We start from the raw sequence: 20,959 nt of genomic DNA on the forward strand, positions 1-20,959 counted from the left end.
CCGCTCCCCCGAGATCCATGGGTCAGTCCGCTTCCTGCCCCCCCCCGAGTCCTGGGTCAGTCCGCTTCCTACCCCCCCGATCCATGGGTCAGTCCGCTCCCCCCAGATCCATGGGTCAGTCCGCTTCCTGCCCCCCCCCCCGAGTCCTGGGTCAGTCCGCTTCCTACCCCCCCGATCCATGGGTCAGTCCGCTCCCCCCAGATCCATGGGTCAGTCCGCTTCCTGCCCCCCCCCCGAGTCCTGGGTCAGTCCGCTTCCTACCCCCCCGATCCATGGGTCAGTCCGCTCCCCCCAGATCCATGGGTCAGTCCGCTTCCTACCCCCCCGATCCATGGGTCAGTCCGCTTCCTACCCCCCCGATCCATGGGTCAGTCCGCTCCCCCCAGATCCATGGGTCAGTCCGCTTCCTCCCCCCCCGAGTCCTGGGTCAGTCCGCTTCCTGCCCCCCCCATCCATGGGTCAGTCCGCTCCCCCCAGATCCATGGGTCAGTCCGCTCCCTGCCCCCCCCCCGGAGTCCTGGGTCAGTCCGCTCCCTGCTCCCCCCCCGATCCATGGGACAGTCCGGGAGTTGTGGAGCCGTTGCTCCGGGGGCCGTTAGGGGGAGGTGCAGAGCGCCCATTGGTCCGTGCAGCGGCCCCGCCCCCCGCTGGCGTGGGCGGGGCATTGGGCGCGCGGCTGGGGGCGGGGCCGGCCTGGGCTCTGCGGCTGCCAGGAGTTGTTTGACGTCCCCGCCCCCCGAGTGCGTCACTTCCGCAAGGGGCGGGCGCGCGGAGCAGCGAGGCGCAGCGGAGCTTCGGGATCGGGGTCGGGGTCGCGCCCGGCTCGGAGCTGCCACCTGCGGCCATGTCGGGTTCGGTCAGCCCCGCCCTGGCAAGTACCGCGCGAGCCCCCCCGCCCCGCCCCCATCCCCTCCCGAGCCCCCCTGGCCCCCTCGCGAGTCCCCCCCCGGCCCCGCCCCCCAATCTCCACCCGAGCCCCCTCCCGAGCCCCCTAGCCCCGCCCCCTCCCGAGTCCCCCTGGCCCCCTCGCGAGTCCCCCCCCGGCCCCGCCCCCCAATCTCCTCCCGAGCCCCCCGGCCCCACCCCCTCGCGAGTCCCCCCCCGGCCCCGCCCCCTCCCCATCTCCACCCGAGCCCCCTCCCGAGCCCCCTAGCCCCGCCCCCTCCCGAGTCCCCCTGGCCCCCTCGCGAGCCCCCCCCCGGCCCCGCCCCCTCCCCATCTCCACCCGAGCCCCCTCCCGAGCCACCCCGGCCCCGCCCCCAATCTCCTCCTGAGCCCCCCCGGCCCCCGGACCCTCCCCCAATCTGCGCCCCGCCAGTTCCTTCTGGCCGCGCCGGCCCCGCCCCCCAATCCCCGCCCCCTCCCTATGCGAGCCCCCCGCCCCCAATCCCCTCCCGAAGCCCTCCCCGCGCGCCCCCAATCCCCTCCCGAGTCCCCCCAGTCCCCGCCTGCCCTCCAATCTCCTTCCAACCCCCCCGTGCCTGCCCCTGCGACCCTCAGTCACCTCCCGAGCCCCCCCATCCCTGCTCGAGCCCCCCTAGACCCTCCCAATCTGCTCCCCCCCAGTTCCTGCTGGCCATGCCGGCCCTGCCCCCCCGTGGCTCCATTCCCGGCCCCCAGCACCCCCGGGCGTGTTCTGCCCTGTCACCATGTGCGCTGGGCCGAGCGCCACGGGGCACGAGCTCCCCCTGTGCTTCTGTCCATCCTGGGGGCACTGGCTGGGGCTGGGGAGCCCTCGGAGCTGCGGGTCGGGAGTGGGGGGCACTGGCGGAGGTTGGGGAGCCTGGGGGGCTGTGGGTCGGGAGTGGGGGGCACTGGCAGGGGTAGGGGAGCCCAGGGGGCTGTGGGTTGGAAGTGGGGGGCACTGGTGGGGCTTGCCCGGTCCTGCCTGGCTCTAGCCCGATTCTCCGTATTCTCTCCCAGCGGCGAACTCGGCCGTTCACATGGCCTGGGATGCCAGGAGCCTGGCCTGTCTGAGCGACTCTGCTCTCAGCCTGGGGGTGCAGCAGGAGGGTGCTACCCCCCATAGTGAGGTTGAGGGCAGAGACCTGTCCTGGAGCTGGCTGCATCCCTGGGGGCGAGGAATGAGGCAGCCCCTCAGCTGCCCTCCAGCCTGCTGGCAAGGCCCCAGGCTGCTCCCCTGCTTGGCGTGACATTTGCAGTTGGGCCTTGGCTCTTCCACTTCCCCCTGGTGTGGGAGGTTGTCTGGAGCTGTGTGAACTCACAGCCAGCTGCTCCCTAGAGCGCCCCTTGCTGGGCAAGGCTGGGACTGGAGTCGGGGTGGGTGTGCATAGGAAGGGCTCTGTGGGGCAGCCCCTGGCTCCTCTGCCTCCCAGCGGGGCTCTGGGGAGCGGGCGTGGGGAGTCCACGGGGCGGCTCGGACACCACCGTGCCTTGCAGGCCACAGGCCAGGCAGGCTCAGAGGACGAGACTCGGGAGGAGGAGCTGATGGATGGCGACGGGTCCCGCCCCTGGACCCCACAGGAGAAGGCCCTGCACGAAGCCCGGCTCAAGGCCAAGGCCAAGCAGCGCCTGCGGCGCACCTCGTCCCGGGACTCCACCCGGGAGCCAGCACCCGAGGGGGGGGAGCCCAGCCCCGACCCTAGCAGCCCCAAGGGCAAGACCAACGACAGGAAGTCGCGCATGGGCAAGGGCCGTGGGCTCCCCAAGAAAGGTGAGGTGCAGCTGCCCCGTGCAGGCTCCCGGCCCCTCTGCTGCCTTGGGGCACACCCCTGCCTCACAATGCAGGCTCCCTGCCCCCCCACTTCCCTCCCCGCATCCCCCTGGCCCCTCCTGCTGCCTTGGGGCACACCCCTGCCTCACAGTGCAGGCTCCCTGCCCCCCCACTTCCCTCCCCGCATCCCCCTGGTCCCTCCTGCTGCCTTGGGGCACACCCCTGCCTCACAGTGCAGGCTCCCTCCCCACTTCCCTTCCCGCATCCCCCTGGCCCCTCATGCTGCCTTGGGGCACATCCCTGCCCCACGGTGCAGCCTGCAGTCCCTCCTAGCTCACTGCTGCCCCACACTGCAGATCCCCAGTCCCCCCACCCGGCACAGTGCAGCCCCTGCTCCCTCCCCACCACTCCCGCTGCCCCAAAGACACAGGGATCCTCCCCTCTACCTCTCTCAATCCCCACACAGTCCCCTGCTCTTCCTGTGCTGGGTGGGAGCTGCTCCTTCCACGTGCTGTGGGTTTGCTGGGCCCCACTGAACTCACTACACTTGTGACATAGTCATGCCTGGGCTGAGAGCCTGCTGCTCTGGTGCCCAGCTCTGCCCTGGCCTGGGGGCGCTGAGCAGTGCACTTCCCTTGCCCAGAGCCCCCTAGTCCGTTTTCTGTAGCAGGCATAGCTGAGTTGGTGCCCAGCTGGGATGCTGTGGGCCATGGGGGTGGCTGAACCAGTGTGTCTCCTGCAGGTGGCGCTGGGGGCAAGGGCGTGTGGGGTGCACCTGGCCTGGTGTACGGGTACCAGGAGCCCGACGCGCGGGACCCCAACTACGACGAGTCATCTCAGGTACGTTCCCAAGGGCAGTGCAGTGTGGCACAATGCCGGGCCCCTTCCTCCCTCCCCCCAGAGCCCAGTGTCACAGAGCTCGGACCTCAGCACCCATCCACTGCTGCCCCTGGCCTGCCTGCCTGCCCTCACTCAGCCATGCCAGCCACTCTGGACTGGTGCTCATGTGGGTGGGGCCTGTCCCATTGGGGGTGCCGCTGGCCATGAGCCCCTCTGCCCCTCTCTACAGGGCGACACGGTCTATGCCACAGTGACGCCGGAGCTGGAGGAGGGGGAGCTGGAGAAGAATGTGCACCCCATGGTGCTGGAGTACTTTGAGCATGGGGACACCCTTGAGGTGATGGTGAGTCTGGAGAGTCAACCCCCCGCCCCTCCCCGCGGGCTTTTGGTCTGGGAGGGTTTCAGGGGCCACATCCCTCTGGCTAGGCCCGGGGGCCCCTGCAGTACCAGGGAAGGACGCTGGGAGCCGTCGAGAGAGGAAGAGGATGGCGTGGGGGTGGGCTGGGAGCGCTCGAGGGTGGAGGCCGGAGCGGGGCTGGGCTGACGTGCCGTGCTGGTACAGGAGCTGCTGAGGGAGCTGAACCTGGGCAGCAGGAAGCATGCCGTCCCCTCGCTGGCTGTGGCGCTGGCGCTGGAGGGCAAGGCCAGCCACCGGGAGCTGACCTCCCGCCTGCTCTCGGACCTCGTGGGCAAGGTCATGACCTCAGAGGACATCGCCAGGGCCTTTGACAAGATGCTCAAGGACCTGCCTGACCTTATCCTGGACACTCCTGAGGCTCCGCAGGTGGGAGTGGGAATACCTCTGGGGGGGGGGGTGGGGCTGGGGAGACAAGGGGGGCAGCTGGCTGGAGGGCAGGGCCAGGAATGGCATGAGGGGGGGAGCTGGGAGGGCGGAATGCCTGAGGTAGGACTGGGAATACCCCGGGGGGGGGGGGCGAGGCATGGGAAGGAAGGAGCTGGGAATGCCCTTGGGAGGGTGGGGCTAGGCTGGGAATGCCATGGTGATGGGGGGCTGGCTGGGGTTGGGTGGGGGCTCTAGGACCTGGCCCTGCCAGGCAGAGGAGATGCTGTGCCAGGCCCTGGTGTCTGCGCCCTGACCACACGCTCGTGCCTCTGCAGATGCTGGGCCAGTTTATTGCCCGGGCCGTGGCTGACCATGCCCTGCCCCTGGACTTCCTGGACCGCTACAAGGGGCGCGTGGACTGTGAGCACGCCCGGTAAGAGTCCCTCCCCCCACTGCCTTGGTCAGAGTGCTCCTGCCCTGCCCCCAGCCAGTAGCCCCCTGCCTCTCACTGTCTGCTCCTTGCAGGGCTACCCTGGCACCAGCCTGGTCTGCTCTGCCCCCAGCCAGGAGCCCCCTGCCCCTCACTGTCTGCTCGTTGCAGGGCTGCCCTGGACCGCGCCGCAGTGCTGCTCCGTATCAAGCAGGACGTGAACCAGTTGGACAACGTGTGGGGAGTGGGGGGTGGCCAGAGGCCCGTGAAGCATCTCATCAAAGAGGTGAGCGCCGAGCGCCCCCAGATGGCTGGGTGAGGCCTGGGCGGGCGCCTGCCCATCCCCGTGCTGAGCCCTCAGGACCTCTCCCCACAGATGAACCTGCTGCTGCGCGAGTACCTGCTGTCCGGGGAGGTGTCGGAGGCAGAGCACTGCCTGCGGGAGCTGGAGGTCCCTCACTTCCATCATGAGCTGGTCTATGAGGTAGGGCACAGGCCTGGCCTGGGGTGTCCGTCTGGGGCTGCGCTGTGATCACCAGCGCTGGCTGGGGGCAGTACCCGTGGCACCCCCAGTGGCTGCTACGGCCCAGCCGTGGGAGCTGTGCTTGCTACCTGGATCCTGGGGGGTGCCCATGATGCCAGCAGTGGCTGGTTCTGCACACCCCATATTGATGCCCCTCCTCCACCCTCACAGGCTGTAGTGATGGTGCTGGAGTCCACGGGCGAGACTCCTGTCGTCATGATGGTAAAACTGCTCAAAGTGCTGTGGGAGACGGGCCTGGTGACCCTGGACCAGATGAACCGGGTGAGTGCCGGAGCTGGGACAGGAGCCCGGGGAGCAAGGGGCTGGGTTGGTGCCATGAATAGGGTGGGGGTGCCAGCCGTGAAGTCTTGGCAGACTGGCCGGCTGCAGCAGAGGGCGAGGAGGCCGTTGTGGGAGCAGATTCAGCCTCTAGGATTGACTGCAGCACAGGCTGCCATTCCCAGTCCAGGAAGCGAGGTCTCCTGGGGGCATCATGGCCTCTCCCTGCTCTGCCCTAGCATTCCTGGCTCTGATCCCAGTTCTCCTGATCCCCCCAGGGCTTTCAGCGAGTCTATGACGAGCTTGGAGACATCAGCCTGGATGTGCCCCTTGCTCACCGTATCCTGGAGCGGCTGGTGGATCTCTGCTTCGAAGAGGGAGTTATCACCAAGCAGCTGAGAGACACCTGCCCAGCCAGGTACCTGCAGCATGGGGGGCTACAGGTCAGGATTGAGGAGTACCAGTAGAACTGCAGAGGAGCCCAGGGCTAGGATAGAAGGAGCTTGTGGGTTGGAGATGGGGGGAAGCCCAGTGCTGGGATAGCTGGGGTCTGCGGGTCAGGATTGAGGGGCACCAGCAGAGCTGTGTGGGGAGCCCAGGGCTGAGATGGCAGAGCTGTGGGGCGGGAGTGAGGGGCACCAGCAGAGCTGTGGGTTGGGATTGAGGGGCACCGGCAGAGCTGTGTGAGGAATCCTGGGCTGAGGTAGCAGGGACTGCAGGTCAGGATTGAGGGGCACTGGCAGAGCTGTAGGGACTGGGTTGGGCTGGCAGGGGCTGTGGGTCAGGAGTAAGGGGCACCGGCAGAGCTGGAGGGTGGGAGGCAGTGCTGAGCTAGCAGGGCCTGCAGTTTGGGAGTGAGGGGCACCAGCAGAACTGTATGCAGGGAGAGCCCAGGGCTGGGCTGTCTGGGGTCTGGCTCACTGACATTCCTGTCTTTCCTCTCTTCAAGGGGCCGGAAGCGATTTGTGAGCGAGGGTGATGGGGGGCAGATCAAGCAGTAACTGGCCATCTCATCCGCCCCAGCCCGACAGTCCCCTGGAGGTGATTGATGTCCCCCAGCTCTGGAGTTCCTCCTTGTCTGTCTCCAACTGGGAATGGTGCCAGGGAACCACCCAGCCCCCAGAGGGGGCAGTGCAGAGGCTGTGATGGATCTTGGGGGGAGGTGGGGGAGGTAAGGTGGGGTCCAGGAGCAGGGAGGGGGCTGGTGGGCTGATCTTCCAGCTGGGGCTGCCCTGGAGCAGGAAGGGAGGGCTGGGCGCAGCTGCAGGACTCTTGCCCCCTCCACCTCCCTGCAGCCCTAGCTGGAAGATGCCCCTCCCTCGCCTAGTGGGGCTGTGTCTTAACAACCATGCTGTGTCTGTGCCTTCCCCCCCCCCCCCCGCCGCTGCTTGGCTCCATGCAGTGGGGTTAGCAAGGGGGCATCTCCTCTCTCCCTCGCCCCAGCCTCTTATGCTGGCTAGTGCAGGAAAGGGCTTGCTTCTCACTCTACCCCCAGGGGGGCGGGGGGAGCTCAGCTTGGGGGCTTTGGGATTCCTTCCTTCCCCACAATGGAGTGACTGAGGTCACCCCACATGTCAGTCCAGCTGAGGGGGCCTGGAGGCGCAGGCCTGGCTGTAACTCCATCTGCAGCATTCTCCCTGGCGCCCCCCTTCCCACTCCAGGGCGTGGCCTGCGGACTGGGCTGGGTAAAACCAGCCTGTCTTAGGGGAAGGCAGTGTATCCTTACGCTGCCCCGGGAGTGGAGCTGGGGGCTTGCAAAAGACATGTCCAGGCCTCTCCCCTGGGCTGGGCACCAGGCCACACAGGACAAGCTGTTTCCTTGTATCTTATGCCAAGGGCCAGGAACAATCTCCAGAGCAAAGGATTCTGGGTCACACTGATCAGCTTGCATCATGGGCAGTGACACAGGTAAGGGGGGCCACACCCAGCTCCCCACATCTCAGCTCTGCTCCTCTTCTAGGCAGAGATCCTGCTCTCCCCCCTGGACCCACATAAGCACTGCCCCAGAGACTAGGCTCAGCTCTGCCCCTAAGGTGACTGGCTGAGCATTACCCACAATCCACTGCCTTGTGCCACCCTACGACTCATGACAGTGGAGCTGCCCTGGGCTGTAGCAGTGGGAGCAGGTAGCACCAACCGCGGGTACGGGCCGCATGCAGGAGCACTGGGTGTGACAGCTGGAGTGGGGGGTTCTGCCTGGCCTAAGGGGGCCAGTTGACAAAGGGCAGCGATCTGAAGGGAGTGGAGCTGGGGGGCCTGTAGGCCTGGGGGTATTGCGGGGAGGTGATGGGCTGGGCCTCATCTCCCAGGGCAGGGGCCTTAAAGCCCAGCACGTGAGCCAGGTGGGACCGGGGGGGTGGGCTACTCCAGCTCTGCCTTCCAGCGCCCGGAGGGGGCTGTGGCCCGTCCCCGCTGTTGGGCTTGGCAGGGAGGCAGCAGCTGGGTGCGGCAGGAGTGGCCGGCCCTCCCGGGCGGGCGGGGCGGGGCAGCGCTGCTCATTCCCACAATAAAGATGTGTCCCAAGGAACCGCTGGTCCGCTGGGTTTCTCTTCCGGGGGGGGAGGGGCAGCCCAGCCAGCGTGGCCCCGGCTGCAGGGCGCGGGCTGGGAGCTCGGCCCCCAAGGCCCTGCTGCCAGCCCATCCCCCCGCCTGCACCCGCTCGCTGGCTGGCTGGCTGGGCACCGAGCTGCAGCCGGGGAGCGGGGCCTGGCTGTGCCCTGTGCCCTGGACTACAGCTCCCAGCGTGCAGCGCGGCGGAGTCGGGCTACGGTGGCCGGTGCGCACCGCGCGGGGCAGGCCGGCCCTTGCAGCCGCGCGCTCCTCAGGATGGTGACGTGCGAGTGACATTAGCGAGTGTCGGTGCAGGAGGGAGCGCGGGGGCGTGGCCCGGTTTGCCGACGTGACGGGCTGGGGCTCGGAGAGCTGCTGGGGGCGGGACCTGACGGGCAGGGGCGGGGCTCGGCGGGCTGACGTGGGGGGGCGGGGCCTGTGTCCTGCTGTGGAGGCTGGGGACGGGGCTGGCGGGGGCGGGGCCGGCGGGCTGACGGAGGCGGGGCCGGCGGGGGCGGGGCCGTTCTGACGTGAGGCGGGGGGGGCGGCGGGCTGACGTGGCGCTGGGGGCGGGGCCGGCGGGGGCGGAGCCAGTGTCCTGACGTGAGGCTGGGGGCGGGGCCGGCGGGCTGACGTGAGGCTGGGGACGGGGCCGGCGGGGGCTGGGCCGTTCTGACGTGAGGCGGGGGGGCGGCGGGCTGACGTGGGCGGGGGGCGGGGCCGGTGTCCTGCTGTGGAGGCTGGGGGCGGAGCCGGTGCCCTGACGTAGGCGCTGGGGGCGGGGCCGGCGGGCTGACGTGTGGCTGGGGACGGGGCTGGCGGGGGCTGGGCCGTTCTGACGTGAGGCGGGGGGGCGGCGGGCTGACGTGAGGCTGGGGACGGGGCCGGCGGGGGCTGGAAAGTTCTGACGTGAGGCGGGGGGGCGGCGGGCTGACGTGGCGCTGGGGGCGGGGCCGGCGGTCCCTGTCTCGGGCGGCGGGGCCATGGCCCGGGAGCGCAGGCGGCGCGGCCCGGAGAAGGGCGGGCGGGGCCCGCAGGCGGCGCGGCGGGAGCGCGGGGCCCCTCCCGGGCGGGGCTGGGGCCGGGGCTGGGGCTGGGCGCTGCTGGCGGTGCTGGCGCTGGGCGCTGCCGGCCTGGCCTACGGGCTCTACGGGCGCTGGCGGCTGGGCCGCCGCGTGGTCACCCCGCACCCGGCGCCGCGCGCTCTGCCCGCCGGCAGCAGCGGCCCCCGCGCCGCGCCCGAGCGCTTCTGGGGCTCCTACCGCCCGCACGTCTACTTCGGCATGCGGCCCCGCAGCGCGCGCCCGCCCGTGGCAGGTAGGGGCGGGGCCGGGCCGGGCCGGGGGGCGGGGCTTCCCGTGGCAGGTAGGGGCGGGCGGGGGGCGGGGCTGCCCGTGGCAGGTAGGGGGCGGGGCCGGGTCGGGGGGCGGGGCCGGGCCGGGGGGCGGGGCTGCCCGTGGCAGGTAGGGGCGGGGCCGGGCCGGGGGGCGGGGCTGCCCGTGGCAGGTAGGGGCGGGGCCGGGGGGCGGGGCCGCCCGTGGCAGGTAGGGGCGGGGCCGGGGGGCGGGCCGGGCCGGGGGGCGGGGCTGCCCGTGGCAGGTAGGGGGCGGGCCGGGCCGGGCCGGGGGGCGGGGCTGCCCGTGGCAGGTAGGGGGCGGGCGGGGCCGGGCCGGGGGGCGGGGCTGCCCGTGGCAGGTAGGGGCGGGGCCGGGCCGGGGGGCGGGGCTGCCCGTGGCAGGTAGGGGCGGGGCCGGGGGGCGGGGCCGCCCGTGGCAGGTAGGGGCGGGGCGGGGCCGGGGGGCGGGGCCGGGCCGGGCCGGGGGCGGGGCTGCCCGTGGCAGGTAGGGGGCGGGCCGGGCCGGGGGGCGGGGCTGCCCGTGGCAGGTAGGGGGCGGGCCGGGCGGGGGGGGCGGGGCTGCCCGTGGCAGGTAGGGGCGGGGCGGGGCGGGGGGCGGGGCTTCCCGTGGCAGGTAGGGGCGGGCGGGGGGCGGGGCTGCCCGTGGCAGGTAGGGGGCGGGGCCGGGTCGGGGGGCGGGGCCGGGCCGGGGGCGGGGCTGCCCGTGGCAGGTAGGGGCGGGGCCGGGCCGGGGCTGCCCGTGGCAGGTAGGGGCGGGGCTGTCCCGGGGCGGTCGGGGCGCCCCCCCCAGGCCGTGCTTAGGGTTGATGGTGCCCTAGGCGGGATGGTTAAACGCGCCCCTGAGCCTGTTGCTCTGAGCGACACAAAGAGCAGCTGACACTGCTGGAGAAGGTGCCACAGGCAGGCTGTTCCTGTAACGCTGCTGGGCCAGCGCTAGAGAGGCAGCAGTGTAGAAAAAGTTCTGATTTGGCAGAATGAGGCAAATAACATCATGTTTTTAATTTGTCAACGTTTTACTGGAAACTTCTATGAAGAGGCATTGGAACAAGGATTTGTTTTTAATTGAAAGAACCTTTCTGGCTTTTGGGCTGCAAAAAACAGTTATAATGTCATGGTATGACAAAGACAAAGTCGTGTCTTGTTCAACTGCAAGCCTAGCAAGACCAGTGGAGTGTTCCTTACTCCTTACAGAGCAGAGAGAGTTTTTAATGAGCTTTAGTTTTGAGAAACTCCGTTCTCCTGATGCTGCAGTTACAGGAATTGTCCGTAGAATAGGAGTGGCAGCGTACACATTAGGATACATGTCAACCAGTTTGTGGATGTGAGTGAACTGTACAATGTGCATCCATTTTCCATGTGGCATCACTGATGACAGTGTACTCAATTCTTCGTACAGTTCAACTCCATTTAAATCAAAGCGATTGACGTGTTTCAGGAGGCTCTCTAGGTCCGGGGTCCCCAATGCGGTGCCCGCAAGTGCCATGCCGGCTGCAGGGGCCTCTCAGTGCATCCATGTACTGGCTGGCGGACGAGCAGCCACCAAAATGCTGCCAAAATTCGGTGGCATTTTGTCGGCGACGCCTCTGGATGACACCACTTGCCACCAATAAGCAGCGTCATCCAGAGGCGTCGCTGCTGAAATGCTGCCGAATTTTGGCGGCATTTCAGCAGATGCTCGTTCACTGCCGCAGTCCTTCATTTGGCGCCTGCCAGATGAAAAAGGTTGGGGACCACTGCTCTAGGTTCTTGCACTTTGTCATTAGTTGCTCTTGTTTTCCTATTTTGTTGAATTTATTCCTGCTCAGCCCGCTACCAGCTGAGTGAATGGAACCCCAGGCCGACAGCGGGTTGAGTGGCTCAGCCAGGGTATCAGCCGCTGGCCTGCTCAGCCCACTGCCAGCCTGGGTTTCCTTGGGGGTCCCCAGGCCAGCAGCGGGTGCTGAGGGGGGCTGGCACCTGGGACCCCACGTGGCAATGGGGCAGCAGCCGGAACCCCAGAGCAGCAGCAGGTTGAGCCGCTCAGCCCACCGCCACGTCATCAAAAATCAGCTCGCGTGCCACCTTTGGCACGTGTGCCGTAGGTTGCCGACCCCTGCTTTATACACTAGTAAGGAGATGAGCATATTACAGTTGTTGGAGGGCTCTTATCAGGAGTAACAGGCTATAGGAAAGTCAGTCAACATTTTTTGTTTCTCTGATGAAAACTGGCCCACTCCCTGTCTCAAACCAAACCTGTCACTAATAATTGTCAACAATTTAATTTACTGTTTTTGGCTAAGATATTGATTTAAAAAAAAAATTGAAATTGGATTCAGGATTGTTAGCAAGAATTTTTGGCAAACAAAGTTGTTAAATGACAATCTAAATGGCAGCACAGTACTGCTTTCATGCTTGGCTCACCCCCCAGCCTGCTGGTCCAACAGCTGCAGTAGAGGAGGAGATAGGTGGAAAACTGCAGGACCCCAAAATCCACCTCTTGGGGTGCAGAGTGGCAACAGCAGCAGCAAAACCTCAGCTCTGATCACACGCCAGTGGGCTCCACCGCCAGCCCAACAGACCATGGTGAAGTTAGCACAGCATCTGATCTCAGGGATGGGGCACCCATGGAGCCACAGCAGCTCATCCTGCCCTGTGCAGCTCCCCCCGGATGAGATGGATCACTGCCAGCTCAGGGGAGAGATGTGCTCCCCAGCTAGGGTGACCAGATCCAGATGTCCTGATTTTATAGGGCCAGTCCCGATATTTGGGGCATTGTCTTATATAGGTACCAATTACCCCCACCTAGGGTGACCAGACAGCAAGTGTGAAAAATCAGGATGGGGTGGGGGGGGAATAGGAGACTATATAAGAGAGAGACCCAAAAATCAGGACTGTCCCTATAAAATCAGGATATCTGGTCACCCTACAGGTGAGTTCCTTCCCCCACCCCTTCCCAGAGACCCCAGCAGCCGATCTCACCCCCTCAGACTGTGCTGCATTCATCTCTCTCTAGGACTCAACAGCCCTGCTCTTACATGCCCCACTGCTTCCCATCTGTCCGGGCTCCCGGCAGAGCGGTACCCCCAGACCTAGTGGTGCCCTAGGCGGCTGCCTATTCTGCCTGTGACTAAGAACGGCCCTGCTCCCCCAGCGCGGTCCACTCTCAGCCTCCCCCTCTCTTCCCCAGGCCTCATGTGGCTGCGGCAGGCGGCGGCAGAGGCCCGGCTGCGCCATACGTGCGAGCAGAGCGACAGGCTGCCTGGCTATGGCTGGCTGCTGCACGACGGGCTGCACTTTGGGGTGCAGGAGATCCGTGACCACGGCCTCACGCTGCGCACCGACTTCGTGAAGCGGCCGGGCGGGGAGCACGGTGGAGACTGGAGCTGGCGGGTCACGGCCTGGCCGGAGGTGGGGCCACGGGAATGAAGGGCCCTGCCCAGGATCAGTGACAGCTGGGAAGGGAACCCATGAGTCCTGGGCTCCCCCCTCCCCCAAGTCTCTATTGTCACCCTCAGGCTGGGTGTCCTCCCAGAGCTAGGAGTCCTGGCTCCTTGCCTGCGCCAGGCCCTGGAGTGGGGACCCCCCGTTTGAGCCCCATGATGGATCACACCACCCGGCCCCTGTTTGGTGGTGGTTCCTCTCCTGCCCCAGTCTCTGTCCCTAGGGAACACAGGGTGTTTCCTGCTGTGGGTGGATCCCTTGGTTGCCAGGGTCTCGGGGCTGCCCCCCCGTGGCTGTGCAGGGGGGTCCTGGAGGCTCCAGCACAGAGAGCTGCAGGGTGAGTGAAGCCCAATGTCCATCTCCCTCTTTGCAGAGCGTGGGCGACCAGACCTCCCTCATCTCTCTGCTCTTCTACGTTGCCACAGACGGGCAGGGGACGCTGCAGCCGCACCTGGAGAACACGCGGTTGGTGTCTGTGACTGGGACATCGGAGGAACTTGGTCATTTCAACATCAGCTTCCACAAGCCCACCACAGAGAGCGGGGAAGCCCTCGGCTATGCCAGGTATCGGGGGCTCGAAGCAGGGGGGAAGCGCCTGGCTTTCCCAGGAGGGGGCGCTGTGGAGAGTGGGGCAGTAGCTCCGGCTGTGGGGTGTTCCTGGCTCCAGGCCTGACCCCTCCTCTCTTACAGCTATAACCACCTGGATGCCAAGAGCCCGGGGCTGCACCGCCTGACAGACGTGGTGAAGAGCAGCCTCAGTAACCGCTTTGTTTACGCTGCGCCGGGCGGGCCCAGCCGCCGCTACTTTGCTGTGGACACGTACCGGGCGCTGCCTGGGGAGCCGGACCAAGCTCCCCAGAGCCACCTGCTGCTGCACCAGGTGACGCTGGCGCTGCCCTGCCGCGTGGAGGTGACCTTTGAGTCCGGCAGCTTTGCCGATCGTCCCGGCTCGCTGGTGGGGGCGGTGCTGAGCGAGGAGCTGGCCAGGCACATGGCCGCCTTCGAGCGGCGCTTCGAGGAGACCTTCTCCCTGGCCCGCAAGGGCTTCTCGCCCCAGCAGCAGAGCTTTGCCAAGGCTGCCCTCAGCAACATGCTGGGCGGGATGGGCTACTTCCACGGGCACTCCATCGTGCAGTCTGCGCACAGCCAGCACCCCCTGCCCTACCCCGAGGGCCCCCTGTTCACCGCCGTGCCCTCCCGCTCCTTCTTCCCCCGCGGCTTCCTCTGGGATGAGGGATTCCACCAGCTGCTGCTGGCGCGCTGGGACCCAGCCCTGAGCCGCGAGGTCATCGCCCACTGGCTGGACCTGATGAACGTGGAGGGCTGGATCCCGCGGGAGCAGATCCTGGACGACGAGGCGCGAGCCAAGGTGCCTCCTGAATTCATCCTGCAGCACAACGAGGCTGCCAACCCACCCACCTTGTTCCTGGTGCTGCAGCAGCTGCTGCGGGAGCCGGGCCAGGGCCCCACAGAGCTGTCCTACCTGCGGAGGCTCTTCCCCCGCCTGCGCACGTGGTACGAGTGGTACAACACCACGCAGGTGGGGCCGCTGCCCTACACCTTCCGCTGGCGGGGCCGGGACCAGGACACCGACCTCTTCCTCAACCCCAAGACGCTGACCTCCGGGCTGGACGACTACCCTCGCGCCTCACACCCCTCGCCGGCCGAGCGCCACCTGGACCTGCGCTGCTGGATGGCCCTGGCCTCGGGAGTCATGGCCCAGCTGGCCGAGCGGCTGGGCGAGCCGGCTGCCGAGTACCGGCACATGCAGCAGGCGCTGAGTGACAACGCCCTGCTGGAGGAGCAGCACTGGGCCAAGCAGCTGAGCATGTTCGCCGACTACGGCAACCACAGCCAGGCCGTGGGGCTGGAGCGCCAGAAGGTGGCTGTGGGGCCGGGGCAGCCCCACCACCAGCTCCCTGCTCCGCACCTGGTGCGGGTGGTCCGCAAGCCCCCCAAGCTGCAGTTCGTGGGGGCCCTGGGCTACGTCAGCCTCTTTCCCTTCCTGCTGCAGCTGCTGCGGCCCGACTCGCCCCGCCTGGGCAGCATCCTGGGGGACATGCGCAGCGAAGAGAAGCTGTGGAGCCCCTACGGCCTGCGCTCACTCGCCCGCACCAGCCCCCTCTACATGAAACACAACACGGAGCACGACCCCCCCTACTGGAGGGGCCCCATCTGGATCAACATGAACTACCTGGCGGTGCGGGCGCTGCACCATTACGCCAGCCTGGAGGGGCCCTACCAGCAGCAGACAGCGGTGCTCTACCAGGAGCTGCGCGCCAACCTCATTGCCAACCTGTACCGCCAGTACGTGGCGAGCGGCTACCTGTGGGAGCAGTACAGCGACACGACAGGCCAGGGCCGGGGCTGCTACCCCTTCACCGGCTGGTCTGCCCTGGTGGTGCTCATGATGGCCGAGGAGTATTAGGGGCCAGGGGCACCCCCACCTCTTAGTCTAACCCTGGTAGTTGGGACCCCGCAGCCACCGTTCGGAGTGGGGGTGGGGGCTGCATTACGGGGATACCCGGCGCTGCCCAGGCCTTTGCCCGTTCGTCTTTCTCAGGTGTTTTCATAAGAATGTGGGGGGGGGGGGTTCTAATTCTTTTAAGGAATAAAGCTGAGTAGCTCTAGCCTCTGCTGGCTGTTGCCATCTTTGGGACTCAGCAGCCTGGGAGGGGGTGGGCACAGCCAGCCATGGGGCACTGGGGCCTGGCAGACCACACTGCCTGGAGCTGAGAGGGGCTGCTGGCCACAGCCCTTTCCCCTGGAGGTGCCTCTCCTGCAGCCCTCATCACAATCCTGGGCCATGGCAGGGGTCTGTGGTACTGCTCCACCATGTACCAGGCAGCCTGCTCTGGGGGGGAACCCAGCAGCTTCCATCCCCTCTCCGAGCTGCACCAAGCCCGGGCAGCTGTGAGGAGCAGGCTGCCTGCAATCCCCATTTCCCACTGGTAGCTGGACCCCCCACCCCACAGAGCTGCCCTGCTCTCCCCCTACCACACACACACACACACAGCTGACAACCCAAGCAGCAGGGTGTGCCTCTTCTCCCCCTGCCCCCCCCACAGCTGAGAGCCCAAGCAGCAGGATGTGGGTTTGCCTCTTCTCCCCCCCCCCCCCAGCTGAGAGCCCAAGCAGCAGGATGTGGGTTTGCCTCTCTTCCCCCCCCCCCCCACACAAACACTCACAGGCTGTAATTCCACATCTCTTTAATAATGAGAACTGTCCTGCACACTGGGAGCAGAGGCCTCGTCCCTCACCCAGGCAGCCCCCACCCACTCCAAGCACCAGGGTGCCACGGGGAAGGTCTGCTAGCTGCCCCAGGCCAGCCACCCCCCCACTCTCCCAGAGAAGCCCCTTGGGTGAGGGAGGGGGCACTGGGCAGGAATAATCTGATTCGTGCAATTCCACCGAAACCCAGTCCCAGTGGGAACTCTACAGGGAGGGGAAGGACCCAGCCGGGGGCATGGCCCCGGGCCAGACAGCGCTATGCATGGTACCCAACAAACGACAGTAGCACGCAGAGTGAGGGACACACATCGTCTACAGAGAGTCAGTCTGGGGTGACAGCCCCCCTCGGGCATGCTCTCCCTGGGGGCTCCATGTCAAGAGTCCACACCCCAGGGAGGGGTCAGTCAGCCACATGGCACTGCTGCAAACTGTCCCCGACCCAGCACACAGGGCAGAAGCAGAGCTGGAGGCAGGGCCCTGGGCCAGGAGGGGTTTGGGTGGGAGCCCCCCCATTGCTGCAGCTAGGAGCTGCCTGCTGTCCTGCCCGCCAGAGGGGAAAGCCCACGCTGGGCAGCACAGAGCCCCAGTGCTCCCAGGTACAAGCACTCAGGAGAGGGAAGGGCTGAGAGGCAGCTGCCCAGCACGTGGGGCAGGAAGAAGCCAGGGTGCTGCCTCTCAGCCCCACCGGGCAGGATTCCCAGGCAGCCTGCCAGGGTAAGGCATAGGACAGGGACCTCTGCCCCTTGGCCAGCAGCACAGAGGTGGGGGCTGATGGGAAGGGCCGCTCCAGAGCCCTGGAGGTGCCGGGCAGGGGAAGGGAGCTGGGGTCACAGGGCAGGAAGCGGGGAGCTGCTGTCTAGGGCAGCACCCAGCTTGGCTCAGACAGGCAGGACAGGCGAGCCGGGCTCCTCACTGCCCCCGTCGCTCTGGAGCCCACAGAGGCTCTTGCGCTCCATTAGCTGGGGGGACTCGGGCCCCACCTTGCTGAGCAGGTGCGTCTCCTCCTCACTGTCCTCCCCACCCTCCTCCTCCTGGCAGCGCCCCACCTCAATGCCCGAATCGCCCGTCAGGCGCCGGTGCCGGAAGTGCTCACTGCTGTCCCCCTGGGCTGCGCCCTCCTCCTCCCCCATGCCCTCCTCCTCTTCCTCCTCGATGTCTGAGCAGCGGTGGTAGTCGGCCTCGAAGAAATCCACGTTGGAGGAGAAGAGGGTCTGCTTGGGTGGGGCCTCGCAGGGGGCTGGCTCCTCGGGCAGCTCCCAGCTGGCGCCAGTGCCCGTGCTGCTGCTGCCACCTTCCTCGCTGGGCGTGCTGGCCTGGCTGTGCTCCGTCTCATCTGTGATCTGCACCGACAGTGACGTGCTGCTGGGGGAGGTGAGGCAGCTCGACTCGCAAGAGCAGCTGGTGAAATTCTCTGAGCTGGGAGACGGGGTCAGGGGACTGGAGCCCAGGCGGCTATGCGGCCCACCCAGCTGGGCCAGGATGGTGCTGTAGGGGGGAGGAGGGGTACTGGGACGGTGAGCCACTTCCTCATAGGCGGGCAGCTTAAAGGAAGCCAGCATCCCTGGAGGGGGGTGGAGAGAGATAGAGAGAGAGTCACCTGGAAACCCGAAGGGGGCCAGCCACAACCACAGCCCTCTCCCCGGCAACCCCACCTGCTTCCCACCCTGTGAGCCCCGCTCACCTCCAGGCCTCTGGAGCTGCCCCTCCTGTCAGCCCCCCAGCTGTGTGCTCCTGGCATTGCCCCCTGCCCCAGACACAGCCCTGCCTGCCACCCTGCCCTCACTGTGCTTCCCGGGCTGACCGTCCCGTGGGGCCCAGAGCCACGCCACAGATCTTACACCTGAGCTGCTGAGGACGCAGCCTCAGACCAAGGCAGGGAGGGATCTGGTCCCATGCACGACTTTCCAGCAACAGCGGGGTAAGACCTAGGCTGGCTTTCCAGCTCCCGGGTCTGAGAGCCTGCCGGGGGGGGGGCAGCGCCATGCACAGGCGGCCAGACCGCCCGAGCTGGGCTGAGGACGGGAATCGGAGGGAGAGAGGCTGTGCAACACTCACTGAGATCCATCATGGAGGTGGGGTAGTTGCAGGCACCGTGGTAGGCGATGAGATTTATCTCACGCTGCCGCTGTTGCTGCTGCAGACGCAGTTTGGCGCGGCGGTGCCGGTAGGCACAGCAGCAGCTGAAGAGGATGAGGATGGTCCAAAGGAGCCAGAACCCTGCAGACAGGAGAACACTTGAGAACAACCCTTCTCCAGGAGCCCCCAGAACAGCCCCTCCCCACAGCACCCCCTGCTGGATTAGGCCAGGGCTGGAGCAGCTGGGAGCTCCCCCTGCCAGGAGAGGCTGAGCGCTCCTCCCATGGCAATAAGGATCCCCGAGAGGCAGGTGCTGGCCCCAAGGCCGCGGCAGCCTAGTGCTGCGTCGCCTCCTCCCCACTCACACCAGAGCTCGTAGTAGTAGGTGCAGCATCCAGTCTCTCCGCAGCAGTGGCCCGTCTCACACACATAGGGCTGGTTCTTCACCCCTGGGCAGTATTCCCGAGCCTGCAGGGAGAGGACCTGGCATGACACTCCACAGCCACCCCCCAGTCCTCTTCCCACAGTGTGTGTCGCCCTCCCACCGCACCGGCACCCCATTAGGGGCACCGCCCTGCCAGGATGTCTGCAGGGTAGCCCGGGAGCCCCCTGTGTTGCAGGTTGGTTGGCAGCAGGCTGAATGAGCCCCACGCAGACCCTGCTGCGCTCCCTGCCCCACTGCAATGGCTGAGAGTCTCCTAGCCACACGATGCCCCCCAGCAGCGCTCCAGGACAAAGGCCGGGCATCCACGGAGCCTCTGCTGGAGATGCCTCATGCAAGTACGGGCAGGGCCAGGCCAAGCCCCATAAGTGCACAGAGGGGTCAGGCTGATGCAGGTGAACCCGCCCCGCCGGGGCCTCACCCCCAACGCACACACACTTCCCTATGGAGCCAGGGCTGCTGCTTAGCAACAACCTGCTTCAGCACCAGGTGCCACTGAGGATGAAGTGCCCCTGTCCAGCTAAAGGGATCCCAGCCACTGCAGCTCCTGCTCTCCCTTCACAGGCACCTGGCCTCCAAGGTCCCCCCCGAGCCTCTCTCATCAACCCCCTCAGGGGCTGTCCCTAGGCCGGGGTCACAGCTGCCTCTCTCCCTTCCGTGTGAGGAGTCTGCTCCAAGGCCCGAGACCTTGGCTACACAGACCTGCTCCAGCTGGCTTTGGAGTGTGATGTTACAGCGATACAGGCCCTGTCATGGGAAAGCTGCACCATTTGGACAGCAGGTGTGACTGTAAACGGTTCCGTCCAGCCAGTGCACTGCCCTGTGTGAATGCTCTAGTTTGCTTTAAATCGGGGTTATTGTGGTTTGGCTTAGGTCAGTCAGGACTCAATCACAGCGAAACAGACCCAGTGCACCACCGGAGGCGGCACCACGGGTTCCCAGGCTGGTTTCAAACACTGAGTGGAGCCAGGGACGTCTCTGAAACGGGCAAGACCCCGCACAGACGCCCCTCACTCGCTGTAAGAATGGCGGGGCTGGATTTCGCTCCAGTCCTGTCTACACTAGGAAAGGTTTGCTGGGGAAGCCCTGCCAGGGCAGCCAATGTCTCCTGGCAGACGGGCTGGCACCGCACAGGGGTCCCCCGATCCCATCACTGCACGTGCTGCGGGACACGAGAGATCAGCCCCCAGCCCCGGCCAGTCCGCACTGCACACACGGAAGCGTGCGCTGCGGCCGGGGGCTCGAGCGGACCCGGGGGAGGTGCGGGGGGGGCTTGTGCGGACCTGGGGACGGCAGAGGCCGATACGGGGGCGGAGCTCATGCGGACCCGGAGGGGGGGGGCGCAGAGGCCGGGACGGGGGCGGGGCTCGTCCGGACCCTGGGGAGGGCGAAGGGGCTCGTGCTGACCGGGGGCGGGGGAGGGGGCTCGTGCGGACCCAGGGGGGGCGGAGGGGGCTCGTGCTGACCGGGGGCGGGGGGGGGGGACTCGTGCGGACCCAGGGGGGGCAGAGGGGGCTCGTGCTGACCGGGGGCGGAGACGGGGGCGGGGGGGCGGCTCGTGCGGACCCTGGGGGAGGAGATCGGGATGGGGCGGGGCTCGTGTGGACCCTGGGGGGGGGGGCTCGTGCTGACCGGGGGCGGAGACGGGGCAGGGGGGGGGCTCGTGCGGAGACGGGGGGGGGGCGAAGGGACTCGTGCTGACCGGGGGCGGGACGGGCTCGTGCGGACCCGGGGGGGCGGAGGTCGGGACGGGGGCGGGGGAGCTCGTGCGGACCGGGGGGGACTCGGGCGGAGGGGGGGCTCGTGCGGACCGGGGGGGCGGGACGGGGCGGGGGGGTGAACGGCGGCAGCGCCCGGGGAGCCCGGCCCGGCCCGGCCCGCGGTACCTGCTGCTGCTGCCGGCCCAGCAGCGCGGCCCAGGCCCCCTCGGAGCCCCCGGGCCGCTCCATGGCGCCGCCTACAGCCCCCCGCGGCCCCGCTCCCGCGCCGCCGCCCCGGCCCCCGCCGCCCGCAGCCGCCGCCGCTCCCCCGGCCCCGAGGCCGCCGCCTCCATCCCGGCCGCCCGGCCCGTCTCCTCCGCCCGGGCCGCAGCCTCCGCCGCCGCCATCACGCCCGGGCCGCGACGCCCGCCCCCCGCTGCCGTTTCGGCCAATCCGCTCCCGAGCTGCGGCCAGCCGCCAATCCGCGCCGCTGCCCCCGCCCGCCTCAGCCAATCATCGGCGACCTACCTGCGCCCTCACGCCCAACAACAGGAGACAAAGGGACCGAGACCCGGCCCCGACAATGACTGACGGGAGGCTTAGCCAATGGAGATCGCCTTCCCGCCTCTCAGTGACTGACTGCCAGCAGGTCT

The 20,959-nt window shown here is 67.5% G+C and overlaps 3 protein-coding genes across 4 annotated transcripts; 2 read left to right on the forward strand and 1 right to left on the reverse strand.

Moving 5' to 3' along the window:
• Positions 1–765: 765 nt before the first annotated feature.
• On the forward strand, positions 766–7,442 carry LOC115652388 (programmed cell death protein 4-like). The gene is made up of 11 exons (XM_030564338.1): positions 766–871; positions 2,401–2,674; positions 3,417–3,514; positions 3,744–3,857; positions 4,077–4,298; positions 4,634–4,731; positions 4,900–5,014; positions 5,105–5,212; positions 5,423–5,533; positions 5,809–5,948; positions 6,480–7,442. The coding sequence occupies exons 1-11, from the start codon at positions 845–847 to the stop codon at positions 6,529–6,531; spliced, it is 1,359 nt and encodes a 452-aa protein (XP_030420198.1). The 5' UTR covers positions 766–844; the 3' UTR covers positions 6,532–7,442.
• Positions 7,443–8,489: 1,047 nt separating this feature from the next.
• Positions 8,490–15,456, forward strand: LOC115652205 (mannosyl-oligosaccharide glucosidase-like). 2 transcript variants are annotated; one of them, XM_030563954.1, is made up of 4 exons: positions 8,490–8,501; positions 12,604–12,824; positions 13,231–13,421; positions 13,548–15,456. In XM_030563954.1, exons 2-4 carry the CDS (start codon positions 12,609–12,611, stop codon positions 15,283–15,285), a joined length of 2,145 nt encoding a protein of 714 aa, XP_030419814.1. In that variant the 5' UTR covers positions 8,490–8,501; positions 12,604–12,608; the 3' UTR covers positions 15,286–15,456. The 2 variants fall into 2 exon arrangements, with proteins under 2 accessions (XP_030419814.1, XP_030419815.1); XM_030563955.1 differs by lacking the exon at positions 8,490–8,501 and adding an exon at positions 8,697–8,714.
• Positions 15,457–16,049: 593 nt separating this feature from the next.
• On the reverse strand, positions 16,050–20,573 carry WBP1 (WW domain binding protein 1). The gene is made up of 4 exons (XM_030563971.1): positions 20,493–20,573; positions 18,530–18,632; positions 18,144–18,305; positions 16,050–17,649 (listed from the first exon to the last, which is right to left on the reverse strand). The coding sequence occupies exons 1-4, from the start codon at positions 20,553–20,555 to the stop codon at positions 16,967–16,969; spliced, it is 1,011 nt and encodes a 336-aa protein (XP_030419831.1). The 5' UTR covers positions 20,556–20,573; the 3' UTR covers positions 16,050–16,966.
• Positions 20,574–20,959: the final 386 nt, after the last annotated feature.

Source organism: Gopherus evgoodei, chromosome 5 (genome assembly GCF_007399415.2).
Source record: "Gopherus evgoodei ecotype Sinaloan lineage chromosome 5, rGopEvg1_v1.p, whole genome shotgun sequence".
Classification (NCBI taxonomy): Eukaryota; Metazoa; Chordata; order Testudines; family Testudinidae; genus Gopherus; species Gopherus evgoodei.

Bases quoted from the DNA above. Each gene is read 5' to 3' on its own strand.
- WBP1 (XM_030563971.1), bottom strand. From the start codon at position 20,555: ATGGAGCGGCCCGGGGGCTCCGAGGGGGCCTGGGCCGCGCTGCTGGGC. The intron at 18,633-20,492 runs GTACCGCGGGCC...CTCTCCCTGCAG, and splicing joins TGGGCCGGCAGCAGCAGCAG to GCTCGGGAATACTGCCCAGG. The intron at 17,650-18,143 runs GTGAGTGTTGCA...ACCCCCCTCCAG, and splicing joins CACCTCCATGATGGATCTCA to GGATGCTGGCTTCCTTTAAG.
- LOC115652205 (XM_030563954.1), top strand. From the start codon at position 12,609: ATGTGGCTGCGGCAGGCGGCGGCAGAGGCCCGGCTGCGCCATACGTGC. The intron at 12,825-13,230 runs GTGGGGCCACGG...CCCTCTTTGCAG, and splicing joins GGGTCACGGCCTGGCCGGAG to AGCGTGGGCGACCAGACCTC. The intron at 13,422-13,547 runs GTATCGGGGGCT...CCTCTCTTACAG, and splicing joins GAAGCCCTCGGCTATGCCAG to CTATAACCACCTGGATGCCA.
- LOC115652388 (XM_030564338.1), top strand. From the start codon at position 845: ATGTCGGGTTCGGTCAGCCCCGCCCTG. The intron at 4,299-4,633 runs GTGGGAGTGGGA...GTGCCTCTGCAG, and splicing joins ACACTCCTGAGGCTCCGCAG to ATGCTGGGCCAGTTTATTGC. The intron at 5,534-5,808 runs GTGAGTGCCGGA...TGATCCCCCCAG, and splicing joins CCCTGGACCAGATGAACCGG to GGCTTTCAGCGAGTCTATGA.